This window comes from Strigops habroptila, chromosome 1 (assembly GCF_004027225.2).
Source record: "Strigops habroptila isolate Jane chromosome 1, bStrHab1.2.pri, whole genome shotgun sequence".
Classification (NCBI taxonomy): domain Eukaryota; kingdom Metazoa; phylum Chordata; class Aves; order Psittaciformes; family Psittacidae; genus Strigops; species Strigops habroptila.
This window is the reverse complement of record NC_044277.2, coordinates 1,566,127-1,583,627: the sequence shown is the minus strand read 5'-3', so window position 1 is coordinate 1,583,627 and position 17,501 is coordinate 1,566,127. Positions and strand designations below refer to the sequence as shown.

The window sequence follows — 17,501 nt, the reverse complement described above, 5'->3', positions numbered from 1 at the left end:
ACACTTCCAGTTTTAATGGAATGCATTTCCAGCACCTGACTTCCAACCAAAACAGCAAGAGTTGAAACACAAGAACAAGTGCCTGTAAATGAACACATGGGAAGCACCAAGAGCTTTGGATTAGAGTGACCTGAGACACCAGAGAAGGCTTTGCTGCCAATGCAACAGCTTGCTTAACCTGGGATTCACTGGAATGCAAGCTCACTGGTGCCAGGTACCTGCTGATATCCCTTGTTTTCCCCTTGATAAGCAGCCAGTTAAGCAGCAAGAACCTGTAGTTTATGTATCAGTCTCTGCCTGGTCCATGCCCATGGGGAGGATGCAGCCTGATGACAAAGCTCTCATCCCAAACACAGGCACAGCTCCAGCACACTGGGACCATTCCTAGCACATCCACATCCCATCAGAGCTTGGTCCAGCCCCACAACCAGCATCATCCTTTCCTCATTGCGGCTGGACAATTTGGTTTCTGCTATGGATACAATAAACTCAGCGAGAGCCCACTGAAGCAAGCAGGGAACAAGTATGTCCCCAAATGCAATGTCCTCTCTCCCAGACTAAGGTTTAACCATATAGGGGTGATTAAAGCACACTTTGCTCATGCCAAGGTGAATTTCATTGCTCCAATGTGAAACCTGCTTCTTAATCCAGAGTCTTCCCCTCCCTCCCTCCTCCTCCTCCTCCTCCCATGACATTCACTCCCTCCCACAGCATTTTTCCACTTCAATTCTGTTTGTGCAATTGCACCATTTTCCCCTGGAGGAGAAAAGGCACAAACCACCCTGACATGTAAAACCCTTTTTCCCTTCTTTCAGTGTACCCCTGACCCAAGCCCAGGTCTTGTCCTTGGTGCTGTCATTGCCTTGTGTTTCCCCACCAAGCTGTTTCAGAGTCTGAAAAGGGCAGCACAACTCCACTACATCAAGGAGATAGGATTAGATCTAATCTTGTTCATCAGCACAATTAAGGCTCTCATTCAATCTTCTTCCCATAGTCTGGAGGAGGGAAAAGAAAAGATCCAAAGCACTTGGCAACTCTGAAGAGGGATTAAAAGTTCACATCAAAGTCACTGCAGGCAGGATGAGTGTCACAATGCAGCAATACCCGGTTCAACCAGAGACCTGGTGTTTGCTTTTGTATCCAAAGAAAGGCACAAAATACCCATATCAAACTCTTTCATTAGGCAAACCCCCAGCCCCATTGCCTGCCAATGACTGTGCAGAACACACGAAAAGAGCTTTTGAATAGCACCAAAGGAGCACGAGGGAACAGGAAAAGCATTGTCTCAGAATTCAAAGTCCTCATTGGCCATGTCGATCGCCCAGGCAAACTTTTCCCTCTGTGTCTTGTTGTAGATCTTCTCAATGGGCACACCAAACTTCTTACACCTATACAGACCACAAGACATAGAGTCATAGAATGGTTTGGGTTGGAAAGGACCTTAAGATCATCCAGTTCCAAGGCCCTGCCATGGGCAGGGACACCTCACACTAGACCATGTCACCCAGCCTGGCCTTGAACACTGCCAGGGATGGAGCATTCTCTGGGCAACCTGTGCCAGCGCCTCAGCACCCGCACAGTAAAGAACTTCTTCCTTATATCTAACCTCAACTTCTCCTGTTTCAGTTTGAACCCAAACACATCAGTGGAATGTGCTACCCATCCCATCACTGCTCCCCGCAGAGTGGTCCTCAGTTTAGGATGCAGCATCTTTCACGCATGCAAACTCCTTTAGCCCCAGGCTCCTCAAGGAATTAACTTTGTGTCACTGCCAATGAAGACGTGCAAAGCAACCCCTTCTTGCCCTAAAACCCAGTTATTTGCAGCAAGGGAGGCCTTAGCTTTGGAATGCCACATCCCTGCAGTGTTCGAGGTCAGGTAGGACAGAGCCTTGGGCAACACGGTCTAGTGTGAGGTGTCCCTGCCCATGGCAGGAGGTTGGAACTGGATGAGCTTAAGGTTCTTTCCAATCCAAACCATTCTATGATTCTAGCTGCACATCTCTGAAGGAACATTTACCCCAAGGTGTGCCCAACACTTACCAAGCTATGCTAATCCTGGGGTCCAGGTAATTCAGCTTGGACGTGCCCAGAGCTATCTGCTTGTTCTCCTCTTTATCCGTGGCCTGGACATTCAACTTGGAGAGCTGCTCTTCCAGCCGCTTCAACTTCTTCTTCTTCTTCTCCACGTTGCTGAGGGCAGAGGAAGAACAACACAGACAGCATGGTAAAGGGGAAAAGAAACAGAGGTAAAATACAGTTCTCCTGGTCTGCTACTGCTTGGAAGCATGATGGGAAGCCAATGAGCTTCAGTTTAGAGTAGTCTCTACACTGACCTTCAGTCTTGTAAGGCCTGAACCTAGAAATACTCTGGAATGGCAGAATCAAAGATGCCATTCAGCACTCACCTATTCCTCAAGTACTTTGACCTGATAAGACACTTCAATAGAAGTTATCACCACCAAGGCTGGGCAAGCACAAAGCCCAGCATCCAAAGACCATCTCCCTCAAATCCAGGCTCCATGAGCAACAGTTGTCTCCAATAACCTGCTTTGCATCTCACTAATACGGGGAAACAAGAAACCCCAAGGGTAAAACTTAACATATAAGCCTTGTTTCTCCTCCTGTCTTTAGGAATTAAGTCGCAGTTGGGCTGCTCTAGGAGGTGAGGAGCAAATCTGGACAGACACCATGCAATGACTAGTGCAGAGATCAGGCCACAGTCTATCATTCAAGTGTCCCACAAGATAAACCATGCATCAAGGCCAGTTTGTGTATCCCTAGCTCCAACCTCATGCACAATGGTATTTGTAGGATAACTCCACACCACCAGCTTGGGTTGAAGTCTCAGTATTCAGTGAGGTGTTCATTGTGTACTCATATCACAAAGACATCCTTTAATGGAGCACTTTGCAATCCTACTGTTGCAAGGAACCATTCACAAGACCTTGACCCATCTACCAGCCTGCCATGGGACAAGAGGTACCCAATATGGGTATTTCTGTTCTGATGAGCTGCACATCAGGTGTATGACCACACCATCCCCATCTGCAGACCCTCTGCAAAAGTGGGTTGTAAGGAAGAGTCACTCACACTTCTGCTTTGGCATCTTTTGTGTCTTTGAACTCATCTTCAGCTTTTTTCAGCTCTTCTTGGGCTTCCTCCACTTGTTGTTTCTTGGCATCGATCTGTGCAGGTAAATACAAAGTCAGCCCATGGTCCCGTCCCCCCTAGAGGAGCCACCTCTCTCTTTCCCTTTCATTTGACACACAGTTTCTTATCAGCCCAACTCTATCCTCAAAAACTCACCCCTGCAGCACTTGCTGGAGCTCAAGCATTTCTTAGCACCTTGCAAAGTAGTGATAGAACAATGTGTGATGGGTTTAAACAGGGGAAGTTCAGGTGAGATATAAGGCAGAAGTTGTTCCCTGTGAGGGTGCTGAGGCGCTGGCACAGGGTGCCCAGAGAAGCTGTGGCTGCCCCATCCCTGGCAGTGTTCAAGGCCAGGTTGGACACAGGGGCTTGGAGCAACCTGCTCTAGTGGAAGGTGTCCCTGCCCGTGGCAGGGGGTTGGAGCTGGCTGAGCTTTAAGGTCCCTTCCAACCCAAACCATTCTATGACCCTATGAAAAACAACCCAAACTCTGTGCCAAGTTGTTTCACCAAGCATTTGACCTTACCCCATCCCTCTCTACCCCAGGTTGATGTCTCTGCACTGATCAGAAAAAGCCACTATTCCTCATTCATTCCCTGTTCACACTTGATCAGTGTAATCTCTTTAGGCATCACGTAATTCATCCTCCTTCTCTCCATCCTCTACCCCCTCTAACCCCCCCAAAAAGAACGGATCAGAGGCAAGATCAGGTCTGTGGCTCTCTGTTAGGTCTGTCTCACCTTTGTCTGGAGGATTTGCATTGATTTCTCATGGGTTTTTGGTGTAGACCTCTGATGGTTGCACAGGACGGCCACCGCTCGGTTAGCTCGGTTGTAGGCGAGGAGCTTTGCTGCGACGTTGTCTTCAGCTGGAAAGAAATGGAAGCATCAACTATGTCACTGGGATATAGTTGGGAAGTTGGGGAAGGAAGGGAACACACCAAAAGCAAGTTGTTTGCCTTTCCCAGGGCACAGCAATGCTGGTTGTGGAAACTGGTAAGGGACACTTGAACATCACTGAGTGGTACATGAGTGATGAAGCACTGTATCTAAGGCAGGCAAAAATAATGCCACCAACCAGCAATGCAAAGAAAGGGGGGAGAATACTCCCATCATGGCTCTCAGTCAGAGAATGTAGCTATTTCTCACTTAACATGGTTCCCAACTTGCTGCATATTCCCATAAGTTATGTGGTACATAACTTCCAATGTACCCTACAATGTGGTACATCACCTACCAAGGAGGGGATGTACGAGAGGGACCCCAAGGGGATGGATGGACATGGCTGAGCCCATTGGTCACACAATGCAGCTGGTGATACCACACACACTGTTAGTAACTCACAGTTAGTGAGGGCCTTGAGCTGCTCCTGCAGGGTGATGGAGGCATTGTAGGTCCTGAACACTTTGGCAGTCAAACCATCCATCAGACTCTGGAGGTGTCTGTTCAAGATGGTTGTCTAGAGGGAGGAAAACAGGACTGAGTGTGGGGGAAAGGAAGGAAGGAAGAGAACAAGCAGAGGCTAGGACAATAAAACATTTGCTTTTCAGACCATCTTCTGCCTGAGCAACCAAATTAGGCATTAAAAAGCCTCCCAGTAATTTGCAGATTTATGTGTTGGGTCAGGTCCTCGCCTACCAAGAACTGCCCAAAATTTCACCTAAACCCATGAAGAATTTCTCTGGGAGTCATAGAATGGCTTGGGTTGGAAAGGACCTTAGAGCTCCTCCAGTTCCAACCCCCTGCCACGGGCAGGGACACCTTCCACTAGAGCAGGTTGCTCCAAGCCCCTGTGTCCAACCTGGCCTTGAACACTGCCAGGGATGGGGCATTTACCTGTGTCAGGGCCTCAGCACCCTCACAGTAAAGAACTTCTTCCTCATATCTAACCTAAACTTCCCCTGTTTCAGTTTGAACCCATCACCCCTTGTCCTATCCCTACAGTCCCTGATGAAGGTCCCTCTCCAGCATCCTTGTAGCCCCCTTCAGACACTGGAAGCTGCTCTGAGGTCTCCACGCAGCTTCTCTTCTCCAGGCTCAACAGCCCCAATGTTCTCAGCCTGGCTCCATACGGGAGCTGCTCCAGCCCTTGCTCATCCTCGTGGCCTCCTCTGGACTTGCCCCAACAGCTCCATGTCCTTCTGATGTTGAGAACCCCAGCACTGCACACACTGCTGCAAATAGGGTCTCACCAGAGCAGAGCATCAACAATTTCTGCTTATCCATGTCCAAAAGGACACATCTTGCACCCAATATCACATCTCACCTCCATTCTACAGAGCACATGGGGCTGCATTGGGACTGGAAACAGAAGATGCTAAAGAGAGTCATCTGTGGTCTGGAGGAAGCCTTACTTGTACCAAAAAAGCTTGTTCCAGATATATCCTACATAAGAGAGGATCAGCCTCTTCATACGCAAAGATGGGCAAGTGGCTTTGTAGGTGATGCAGGCAGAGTGATGGGTGGCAGCATCCCATTCCCCATACTGAGGAAGAGATGGAGGAGGCTTATGGAGGGGAGCAGCTTGGGCAGGAAGGCTGCAGCACCTCTCCCCACCATCCGTGTGCTCCAGCAGCCTCTCACACTTCTGCTGAGCCCCAGCGAGGTGTGAAAGCACCAAAGAGCTGAGGTTTGACACCTCCAGCAATGCCCTGAGCAACATGTGTGTGGGCAAGTGTTCCCAGGCTAAAAATAAAGCCCAAGCAGATGAGTTAGAGGAGGGAAGGAGCAGAAAGCCACCTCCTCAGCAGGGACACGGGTTACTCGTGGGTGCAGGAAGCAGCCAAGCCAGCACTCAGAGAAGCAGGGATTGTACCAGCGCAGAAAGAGGATGGGAAAAGATATCCCAGCATCCCAACAGCATGTTCTAACAGTTAGTGGTGTCTCTAAAGGAGAAGATAGTTAAAACCAGAGTAAGGGGTGACACTGATGCAGCACCACAGCCTGAAGGCTGGACACAGGTTTGCTTCTACTCCCTCTGGGCCATCAGTGCTGTTTTAAAAGCTTAGAGGTGACAACTCACATTGAGCCTGTCAAAGAGGTCATCTGCTGGGTTCTTGTTCTTCATAAACAGCTTCAGGTTCTTGAACACCTAAAAGAGGAGGAAAGGAAGACCCTGGTCAGGGACAAGAGCAAATTGCTCCCAGACATGCCCATCATCTCCATGAATGCCCTCATCCTGATTCAGACTCATGTAATGCACATCCTACCGCACCTCCAACCCTGCCAACTTCAAGGGACCTCAAAGCCATTGGAGTCACAGACTGTTTTCTCCATCTCTGCTATCCTTTGCACTCCAGTTTCCACACAAACACTGTGAAAATCATCTATCCCATGGGCAAAGCAAAAAAACCAAGATACCAATGAGGGCAGTTCAAGTCCTAATGCCCACCAGTCAACTGAGGATGCTCCAGTAGTAGGCAGGACTTCTCTTATGGTTCATGGGCTAGAACAACCTTGAAAGCCCTACCCCAAAGTTTCCCTAGGAGAGGTTAGTATGTGTCTGTCATCATCTCCAGGACAGGGTTAGTAAGTGTGTAGCATCATCCAGCCCTGTTGCATCTCATGCACATGCTGCTACTGTGGTGTTTAAGGCCAGGAAGCATCTTTGCAACAGGTTTCAATGCAGGTTTGGGACTGATGACCACCAAATGCACCAAGCCACCCAGCTACCCCTGCACTGAAATGCCACGTTGGCCACTGCCTCCATTTCTGCCCCACTCACCGGCTTCTCCACGGACACTTTGTTGTAGTAACGGATGGAGTCTTTCCCAAGGAAATCAAACTCCACCACATTCTCCTGCCCATCCAGCTCGGGGTGCAGCCTGATGTGCTCCACACGCAGCGAGCAGCAGCCAACTGTGTCCGCAGTCTCACCTTCCTCCTTCTCATTGCCGGCTCGCAGGGCCAGCTGGAAGGAGACAGCAAGTTACCAGCCCAGCCCACCCCAATTCCCTTTCTGGGGCTGTTCAGCCTGGAGAAGAGAAGCTGTGTGGAGACCTCAGAGCAGCTTCCAATGTCTAAAAGGGGCTGCAAGGATATGGAGGGGGACTCTTCATCAGAGAGTGTAGTGATAGGACAAGGAGTGATGGGTTCAAACTGAAACAGGGGAAGTTCAGGTTGGATAGAAGGAAGAAGTTCTTCCCTGTGAGGGTGCTGAGGCGCTGGCACAGGGTGCCCAGAGAAGCTGTGGCTGCCCCATCCCTGGCAGTGCTCAAGGCCAGGTTGGACACAGGGGCTTGGAGCAACCTGCTCTAGTGGAAGGTGTCCCTGCCCATGGCAGGGATTGGAGCTGGATGATCTTAAGGTCCTTTCCAACCCAAACCATTCTGTTATTTTATGATTCTATGTGGACACCAGTGCAGGAATAAAGAAAGCTTTCTCAGGACAGTGCCTCACTGAATGGCTTCTGGGACCTTGGCGATAGAAACCAAGCAGTGACTGCCTCCAGCAGAAGGCTATTTCACTGCTCCAAGAAACCCTAAAATATCCCCCCAGAATAAAGTTATCCAGCAATCCAGTGGGGCCTTTGCCATCATTAGACACGTACATGCAGGTAAAGTCCAGGAAGGAAAGTATAGCTTCTACACTGCTACACAACTGCATCCTCACACAAGCGTCAGCAGACAATAAGAGTCCCCATCTTTCATAGAATGGTTTGGGTTGGAAAGGACCTTAAGATCATCCACTTCCAACCCCCTGCCATGGGCAGGGAGACCTCACACTAGACCATGTCACCCAAGGCTCTGTCCAACCTGGCCTTGAATGCTGCCAGGGACAGAGCATTTACCACTTCTCTGGACAACCTGTGCCAACGCCTCAGCACCCTCACAGTAAAGAACTTCTTCCTTATCTCCGACCTGAACTTCCCCTGTTTCAGTTTGAACCCATCACCCCTTGTCCTGTCACTACAGTCCCGATGAAGAGACCACCAGATTCCTCATGTGAAGGAACCCCGACCAGTACAACCAGCAGACACCAAACACCTCCAGGGTCAGTGGATCAGGTAAGCTACATCCCAACCTCCACATGGATGGAGACCCTGGGGCGAGGTGAGACCACAGATACCTTATCAATGAAGTAAAGGGCCACTGCTCTTTGCCGCTTCTTCATCTCCTTGGACTTCCAATCGATCTGGTACTGAGCACGGATGTTCTGGACAACATCCTTCAAGCGTCGAGCTACCTCGTACTTCTGCCAGTCCTTCTCCCCCTGGAAACACAGGCACAGACGTTTTCACCCATGTCCCATCTTCTTTCCACATCTACCAAGTCAAACCCTATTCTGGGAGCACCTCCAGCACCTAATTACTGCCTAAACCCCACTGTGTTCTTGAGAAGGACCTATGAAGTGGAAAAATCAGAGCAAAATCAGTTCCTATTGGGTTTCTGTGCCCTCTGCTGACTGGTTGGGTATGGGATCCTGGCTAAGCATGAGCTGCTCATAGTCTGGAGGTGTCTTCCACCAGCTAGTAGCCAACACAGCAGTCAAGGAGCCAAGTGGTCAAGCACTGCACAACACTGCTGTTAGGACACCACCATGGACTGACAAAATGCACTTCAGTTGTGCCTAACTTCCCTGCAGTGTCCTTATTTGCTTTGAGGACTGGAAATAGCTTTAAATCACCTTTCCCTCTCCCAGAAAGCATTCACTCCCTTCCATGGCACTACAGACTGATCCTACCTCCCTTACCATCCATTTAATGGCATAAATGAATTCAACCCATAGACTGGTCCACATGGACCCTCTCGTCCCATGTGGCTTTCAACAGCCTTCCCTGGACACATGAGCAGCAAGGCACAGGGATGGCTCTGCCAGAAGCAATCCATCCCATTGAACAGGATTGATGCTTAACAGTCATCTCTGTCCTTTTCCCTCCATCACCCAATGGCACATCAGTTTAGCTTAGCCCTTTTTGGGGTGGAAAAGCACATTCTTGATGATGTGCCAGCCACATCTTTGCTTCCCCCCTGATCTTTCCACCTGACTAAAAGCCAGTGGTCCAAAAGGTACCAGCTCTGCCTGAACGGCAGTATCCCTCCAACCTTCAGCTTGGAGCTGGGGTTCAGCATGATGTACTTCAAAGTGTGCTGGATGTTCTCCGTCCATGAGGCCAGCCAGGTAACGGTGTTGTCGAAGCGCACCTCCTTCCACTTGTGCCCTTCTGGTGGCTCAGGGATCTTGGAGTCCCTGTGGGCAGAGAGCAGGGTTACAGCCCTCAGGCCATGAAGAAGAAACAGGTCATCAGCTCAACTCTTCCTTCACAGTCAGCCAAGGATGGGCAACACATTGTAGTATACACCAAACACACAGCCCAACCAGAACTGCTCCACAACATGAACTGGATGATGTCAAGGTCCTTTCCAACCCTAACCATCCTATGATTACATCTTTATCATTTAGATGCTGAGGACAACAGGAGAACCTGCCAGGCTGGTGAGGAGTGTTTTAAATGAAGGCCACAAAGTCTTCATATAGGTGGTTTAAGACCAATCCAACTCAGGTAACTTAGAAAGCAAACACTCTTAATCCAATCACTGCTTTTCCTCCCTCCAATGAGTATCCTGATGCTTCCAGCCAGCAGCAGGGTCCCATAAGAATAAAGAGGAAAGGCTCATTTGGAAAAGGATCACAGGACAAGGAATACAGAGTGTCCCTTCTTCAGAGAGGCCATAGGAGCACCGCAGTGCTTGCAGTTGATGTTGGGTGAACAGTGTGGGCACCAGTGAGAGATGGGAGCTGCTGAGCAGCTTCCTGCCCGCTGTACATTGACAAAGAAATTAAAGTCAGACCTAACTGCAAAGCAGACATGTGGAGGTGACAGAAGAGCAATAGAGAGAAGCAAGTTCAAACTAGAAGAGCTCCAATGAGTTCAAACCTCAGGGCGTGCAAAGGAGTGGTTGTAGGAGATAGCAAAACCCCACAGAAGCTCTGGGCAAAGGACCGGTCCCAAAAGCAGCCCCACAGCTCTTCCCATGGCAACTCACTTGCTGCAGTTGATGACAACATCTTCTGGCATGATCCTCTTCTTCAACATGCCCATCTTGGGGTGGTCACCACGGCCACGGAAGAGCCCTGGAGGCTCAGTTTTGAAGTTGCCTATCTTCTCCCGGTGCCCATCGAGGATGCAGTACCCGTATTCCTCCTGGATCTTATCCGCTTCTTCCTTCAGTTTCTGGAATGAGCATCATGCCACCATCATCCCACAGGATGAAACCAAGCCCCCATGCTTGTGACTATCACTACCCTCCTTTCCCTAGAGGAAGCAAGGCTGAAAAGGCAGAGCTCAAAGGGTTAGAGAGGAAGCATGAGTCCAAATCCACTCCCAACAAAAGGTTCATCTCCACCTACTTTGCAAACCCTCACAGCGATGCTCTTCAAGCATGATATACTGATAGAACAAGCCTGTGTGCCACCACCCCCTTAGCAAGGGCCACCATCTCTGCACAGGACAGAATCATGGTCAAAGGATGACTGGTACCCTGCAAAGCCAGGGAACATGCAGGATCTACAGATATCATTTAATGAAGGGGAGTTTGATGGTCATGGAGACAGAGAGTCCAAAAGGCAAACAGATCAGGGCATAACACCAGGAAAAGAGAGAAGCAGGAGCCAGCACACCCCAAAGCTGGTCCTAAATGGTATCAGCAAGCCCCAGATGCCATAGGAAAGAGTCCTCACCTGCTTCTCCTCTTTGGGGAGTGCTTTCCGTGCCTCACTTTTGTCCACAAAGTACTTGTGGATCTCACTGAAGTCACACTTGTCCAGGTCCTTGATTATCTTCTGCTCCGCTAAGGTCATCTCCTGAGCAAGAGATAAGGGATGGGTAAAGCCAGGAGGCAAAAGTGACTCCACACGGAGTTGCTGCCTATGAGTCTCCTTCACAGACAAGGAAGGAGACCTACAGAGAATGGTTTGGGTTGGAAAGGAACTTAAGATGATCCAGTTCCAATCCCCTGACACGGGCAGGGATGCCTCACACTAGACCATGTCACCCAAGGCTCTCTCCAGTCTGGCCTTGAACACTGCCAGGGATGGAGCATTCACCACTTCTTTGGGTAACCTGTGCCAGTGCCTCACCACCCTCACAGTAAAGAATTTCTGGCTTATATCTAACCTGAACTTCCCCTGTTTCAGTCTGAACCCATCACCGCTTGTCCTATCACTCCAGCCCCTGATGAAGGTCCCTCTCCAGCATTCTTGTAGCCCCCTTCAGACAGTGGAGGCTGCTCTGAGGTCTCCACGCAGCTTCTCTTCTCCAGGCTCAACAGCCCCAATGTTCTCAGCCTGGCTCCATACAGGAGCTGCTCCAGCCCCTGTTCATCCTCGTGGCCTCCTCTGGCCTTGCTCCAACAGCTCCATGTCCTTCTGATGTTGAGGACACCAGAACTGCACACGGTGCTGCAAGTGGGGTCTCACCAGAGCAGAGGGGCAGGATCACCTCCTTCGACCTGCTGCTCACGCTCTGGGGATGCAGCCCAGGATACGGCTGGTTTCTGGACTGTGAGAACATGCCAGTTCCTCAGGAAAACCAGAAGGAAGCAGCCACCACATCTATCCTGCCACATCCAGCCAAGGGCACACAGAGCTGCCATGGCAGGAGGGCAGGCTGCATGTGGACACTTAAGCTTGCACCCACAGAGAAGCAAAACGCAGCCAGTGGAGCAACCTCTAACCTCTGGTGCGGAAACAAGTGGTCCCCAAGCAGCACCAAAGGTATCTGGGGGACATAAACTTGTCCTAGTAGGGGTCTTGCTTTTATATGGGGACTGAGCTGTGATGCTGTGGGACCATGAGGCTAATCCTTTAGAGGGACACTGCTCCAAGCCATTCCTGATGCTGTCTGCAAGTCCCAGCACCCACTTTCTTAGGTAGCATCACTAAAACTGAGAGGGAGCAGAGTGTGAAGCCCTCAAGGATGCCGCAGGCAGCAAGCCCCGGTCTAAACCCATCAGGAAATAAATAATATCATTTAGAAGCTTACAATTATAAGCCACAAAACTCATCCCCTCCATCTCACACTGTATCCGAGGATCTGCCTGTTGATGACAAGTTTAATGCTCAGTGTTTAATGCAGAGGATGGGCAGCAAGGAAGCCCTCACAGGGAAGGTACCTTCCTCCAGTCATTGAAGAAGTTGTTCTGGAAGGTCTCCTTAGTTGTATATTCATGATCAAGCATCTTAGCATAGAACGTGGCAATTTCCTCCGTGGCCAGGCTCAGCTTCAGGGGTTTGCCTAGGAAAGAAAAGGACCTTTAGCATCAGTATAGGGACAGCTCAACCCCACAGCTCCAGGCAGTTGGTTGGTGAACCCCTATGCTCAACAGTGCCAAAACAGGGATGAGGGGTGAGAACAGGCTCTGGGAGGACTTCAGCAATCCCTGCACCAGGCACAGCCTCGCCTGTAGATCAATACTCAGAGCACTTGCAGTACATCTGCAAACACACACTTCTTCTCCAGGAAATCATGGAATAGAATCACAGACTGGTTTGGGTTGGAAAGGACCTTAAGATCATCCAGTTCCAACCCCCTGCCATGGGCAGGGACACCTCACACTAGACCATGTTGCCCAAAACTCTGTCCAACCTGGCCTTGAACACTGCCAGGGATGGAGCATTCACCACTTCTCTGGGCACCCTGTGCCAGCACCTCAGCACCCTCACAGTAAAGAACTTCTTCCTTAGATCTAACCTGAACTTCCTCTGTTTCAGTTTGAACTGATTTATGTTAAGGTCACTGAACCACAGCAGCCACCACATCATGATGAGTCAATGGCTCCCCAGGACAACACATAGGTTTGCTTTCTGACCATGGTCACTTCCAGGACTGTGCCGAAGAGCCAGGATCTCACTCGGAGAGGGTTCATCTCAAATACTTTCCCCAAGCAGATGGAGAGATCATGGGAAGCTCAAAGCTGAGACTTGTGCAAGAGATACAGATGCAAGAGACTCTCATGGTTGTCCAGTGGATTTTGGGTCATTTATCAGAGGTGACAAAGCCATCATCCTCCTCCAAGGAACATCCTGGCTCTTCCTAGGAAACCAATACTTTGAAAGAGCTTTCCATAGAATCATAGAATGATTTGGAAGGGACCTTAAAGCTCATCCAGCTCCAGCCATGCCCTGTCCATGGGCAGGGACACCTTCCACTAGAGCAGGTTGCTCCAAGCCCCTGTGTCCAACCTGGCCTTGACCACTGCCAGGGATGGGGCACCCCATCTTTTCCCCTGCAGAGCTCCAGGGAATGGTTCAATCCTCTCCTGCACCAGACACTGTGGGGTTCTGAACCCTGAACTGCAGTGCACGCTGGGTCACAGCCTTATAGCAGCCTCACGACAACCTACATACACCAGCTCAGCCACAGTCCCTTTCTACTTAGGATTGTTGCCTGTCCACAATCAGCCTTTTCCACACAGGAACAGTGACACCTTTCAGCAAATGAGCCATCATGTCCCAACATCCCAGGCCAAAGCCACCAGCCTGGATGCACACAACACACAGATGGGTTTCCAATAGCCCTGAGGCACAGATAAGGTCCAAACCTTATGTGGGACTATATACAGCTGCCAGGGCTCCTCTTCATAAAGCTAAATCTCTGACAACCACATCAATATCCCAGCAGTGCCCTCTGGTGACAGCGTTGCCAGACATCTAATTTTCCCAATTTGGCCTTTTTTCCCCCTCTTTTTTTTACTGTACAAACCCTACAAGGTACAGGAAACCCATTGAGGGGCTGAGGAGGAACAAGACCCCATGGGACTGTGGTTCCCTCCCATTTCTGGCATCCCTTGGTCAAGTCCCAAGGTTCTTGTGTCCTTCCCTTGATCTATCACAAAAACAGTTGAGGAATGAAGCTGAGAGAGGGGAGGAGAAGACAGCCCACTAGGCATGGCAGGAAACCAAGGACAGCAGAGACCTGGATCTGTCCTGTCTATCTCAGCCCCTAAGTGATGCACTAAGGTGCTGCAAAGTGATGCATGGGGACATCAGGCACCATGACCAGGAGCTTGGAGCAGCACAGCCAAACCCTGCAGCATCTTGAAGGGCAAATGATGTGCCATAAGTCACTGAGGCCATGGAATAGGCAAACTGCATCTCAAAAGCTAAATCCCATTTTCCTGGCTTGTGGGGAAACCATCAGGAGCCAACAAAGCTCAAACTAAAGAGGCATCTTAATGAGGAAATAAATGTGTTTCCCCCCCCCCAGTCCATCTTCACAAGACATACATAAGGACTTCAGGCAACAGCATCAAGATACATCGCTTGCCCTTAAGCAGCTTGGGGTCTAGACCTCCCATTGCATGTCCTACAGCCAGGAAAGGATGTGAACAGAGGTGCAAATCCCAGATCCACACATGGTTGCGTTACAGCACCCTAAAATCAGCTGCATGGGAGCCCTCACCCTGCTCGGGGTGCTCTGCATGGGATGGGATGCATGTAGCACCCTGCAGCCATCAGGGTTCATTAGCTCCCGAGTAACCCCACAACTCCCACTATAGGTAAACCCCTCCAGCTTTAACCCAGGGTTCTGGTTTAAAAGGCCTAAATATACCATTGGATAATAATGCAATATTTCCCCTCTTATACAAGAGGGGATATTGTCTCTTTGGCCAGGCAGAGGACAACTCCACATGCCCGGGTCCCATCAGAAGGTGGACGTACCATCATAATAAAACTGCACATCCTCAGGCAGTGGCTCATAGAGGGGGACAAAGTAGGGTCCTCGGTGCTCCAGCTGGGTCCATTTTACCCCATCTTCTTTCTTCTCCTCTTCCCACCTGGGACAGATGCACAGGGACCCATGAGAGCATCCCAACCTTGGGGTTTGAGACCTTCTCCCAAGAGAAGATGCTCTGAGCAGTGACAGTTGCCACAAAACCCATGTGAAATCCTGTTGTCTCTCTCCTGCCTCAGTTTCCCCATTCTTTCAAATAAGGAAGACAGCAATATAACCTATGGAAAGATGTCTTCAAGGAGGAAACTCATTTGGTGTGGTGACATAGAGAGATATATGGGGAGCATGAAGGAATGGATCAAACACATACACAGGCATAGGGACAGACCCCATTGCTGAGCCACAAAGGCAGCTCAGTTTGCATAGAAAGGGCTGCAAGCACCATCCCTTCCCTCCCCAGCCCTCATTGCCTCCTTTTCTTACTACAGAACACCCAAAACCAGATAAAAAGCAAGGTTCAGTGGCTCACATGCATATGCCAGAGATGGGCAACACACAAACTTTAACATTATACCCATGATCCTACTGCAAATAAGATGTTCATGCATCTCCCCCCATCCAGAACAAACAGGATTTCAATGTCACTGCAAACCTTAGCTGGGAAATGAAGTTTTAAAATGTATTTTAAACAAGTAAATGTATGTTTTTTATATATATATATACACACACACACACACACACTCACTATATATGGTATATAACACCCACCCTGAAGCTCAGAATAGCATTAAGAGATAACCATAGGAATAAGTTCACTGTTAGAGCGCTGCTGACAGCGGTGCATGAGATCCGCACCCTGCGGCTCCGCACCAGCCTCTTAAACCAAATATCCCTGGGAAAAAACAAGGATTTCTGGGAAAACACAGCAGGATTTCAGCCCAGGGAAGGAAAACCCCCCTGTTGGTGGTTGGGTTTGATGCTATTAAAGGTCTTTTCCAACTTAATTGATGCTGTGATTGCGTTTCTTGCCCCAACAGCGCCCCGGAAGCGTTTCTGACCTTTCTCCTCCCCAACAGGAAATGGGGTGGAATAAATCGATTATATCAAACAATGAATTGTGTCAGGAAAACACAGAGAAAGATAAAGAAAACCCAACAAGCTACAGAAAACCTGGCTAAAAGCATCTTGGAGACAGGCAGCCACAAAGGGGATGTGCAGGACACAGCAGCAGTGATTGCAGGACACAGCAGCAGTGATTGCAGGACACAGCAGCAGTGATTGCAGGACACAGAATGGCCTCGTCTCTCCTCCCAAACCTATTCAAACCCCTATCCCAGCAAAGCATCGCCTTCACTCACCTACTGCAGCCCCCCGAGCCCAACCGGAGGCAAACTGGGGTGAACTGGGGGTGATGGACCCTGCGGCCAAGCAGCGAGGAGGTGAGACGCCGGTACATGGCACCGGTCACCCGCAGAGCATCCGAGGCTGGTGGATGGATGCTCGGGTCAACGCAAGCATCCTGCTACCCACCAGGGCACGGTGGTGGTGGGACCAGGGGAGGCATCGCTATGAGAAGGCAGCACCGTGTCCAAGCAGTGCAGGTTGTGGCACTTCCCATGTGCCCGGGCAGTGCATTATGGGAAATGTAGTCCTGCATGTTTTGGGGTAAAACTGCCTCAAATTGGGCTAATGCCACGTACTAGTCTCTTACCTCTGTGCCAGCCCCTCAAAACAAGGCATTATATAGCAAAAGAAGCTGCTTAATCCCCTTTTTCATGCCACTCTGTGCTGCACAAAAGCCATCCCAAGGGTCCAGGCACCCATAGACACCCCTGGCTGGGATAACACCCTAAAAGCTCCCCACAGGTCGGGTTTCCAACAGGTTCCAAAGCATCCAGCCCCCTAAATGCTCCTTTATCTCTAGATATTGGGGTGCCCTGGGAGACAGTGACACCATGTGGCTAAAGCCACTGCTCCCAGCCACCTAAAAAGGCAAATACAGCATCCATCTGCCACACTCACATAACCTTTCCCAACGCTATCCTGTTAAAATCTTGTCTGGATCATCCAAAAACTACTGCAAAATGTGGCAAAAAAGTAAATGAAGTCTCTCTACAACTCCTTGATATAGATCCCACTATCTTAGAAGCTGTTTTATTACAGGGGTGTGTGTAAATCATCTCTTCCGCCAGCTATTAGCATCTCCCTTCCCTGGGTGGGCACCAGCAAAGCCACTTCAGGAGGAAAACACATTGTATGTACTGTTATAAGGCTAAGAAATACTATTATAAAAGTATTATTGTGGATTCAGACCCTCCTCTTATCTGTCACCCCCTTTCTCCCTGCCAAAAGTGCTGAGTTCGAGGCTGAAAATACAGCAGAGAAGTTTATAGTAATATAGTATAAATATAAATATTTTATTTATATAAAATACTTTTAAATCTTTTATTACTAAAATATAGTCATAAAAGGAGTTTTAAAGTTTTACCCTAAGAAATAAAACTAACCCCCCAATTGCATTAGGGTTAGACCTGCCCACAGGCCAAAGGTACACAGGACGCTTACCATTTCCACTTTTTTTCTGTTGCCTCTCTTCCTTCCTCTTTCTTCTGCTTTTTGGCCTTTTTATTGTTCTTTTCCCCTCCTTCTTCCTTATATTTCCTTTTCTGGGTCTTC

General features: G+C 49.5%; 1 protein-coding gene across 3 annotated transcripts; it reads right to left on the bottom strand.

The window, feature by feature from the left end:
• Nucleotides 1–921: 921 nt before the first annotated feature.
• On the bottom strand, nucleotides 922–16,435 carry TOP1MT (DNA topoisomerase I mitochondrial). Of its 3 annotated transcripts, none has more exons than XM_030498191.1 (14): nucleotides 16,184–16,435; nucleotides 14,813–14,928; nucleotides 12,135–12,386; nucleotides 10,832–10,954; nucleotides 10,138–10,325; nucleotides 9,196–9,340; nucleotides 8,219–8,362; nucleotides 6,876–7,061; nucleotides 6,174–6,242; nucleotides 4,496–4,610; nucleotides 3,893–4,020; nucleotides 3,093–3,187; nucleotides 2,043–2,192; nucleotides 922–1,388 (listed from the first exon to the last, which is right to left on the bottom strand). In XM_030498191.1, the coding sequence occupies exons 4-14, from the start codon at nucleotides 10,949–10,951 to the stop codon at nucleotides 1,286–1,288; spliced, it is 1,443 nt and encodes a 480-aa protein (XP_030354051.1). In that variant the 5' UTR covers nucleotides 10,952–10,954; nucleotides 12,135–12,386; nucleotides 14,813–14,928; nucleotides 16,184–16,435; the 3' UTR covers nucleotides 922–1,285. The 3 variants fall into 3 exon arrangements, with proteins under 3 accessions (XP_030354051.1, XP_030354039.1, XP_030354047.1); XM_030498179.1 differs by having other exon boundaries at nucleotides 12,265–12,386; XM_030498187.1 differs by lacking the exon at nucleotides 14,813–14,928 and having other exon boundaries at nucleotides 12,265–12,386; nucleotides 16,184–16,232.
• Between the last annotated feature and the right edge of the window lie 1,066 nt (nucleotides 16,436–17,501).

Coding starts and splice junctions, on each gene's coding strand:
- TOP1MT (XM_030498179.1), bottom strand. CDS start 16,281: ATGTACCGGCGTCTCACCTCCTCGCTGCTTGGCCGCAGGGTCCATCAC. Junction 8,363..9,195: donor ACCCCAGCTCCAAGCTGAAG/GTTGGAGGGATA, acceptor CTGTGTTTCCAG/GGGGAGAAGGACTGGCAGAA. Junction 6,243..6,875: donor AAGTGTCCGTGGAGAAGCCG/GTGAGTGGGGCA, acceptor CTCCTCTTTTAG/GTGTTCAAGAACCTGAAGCT.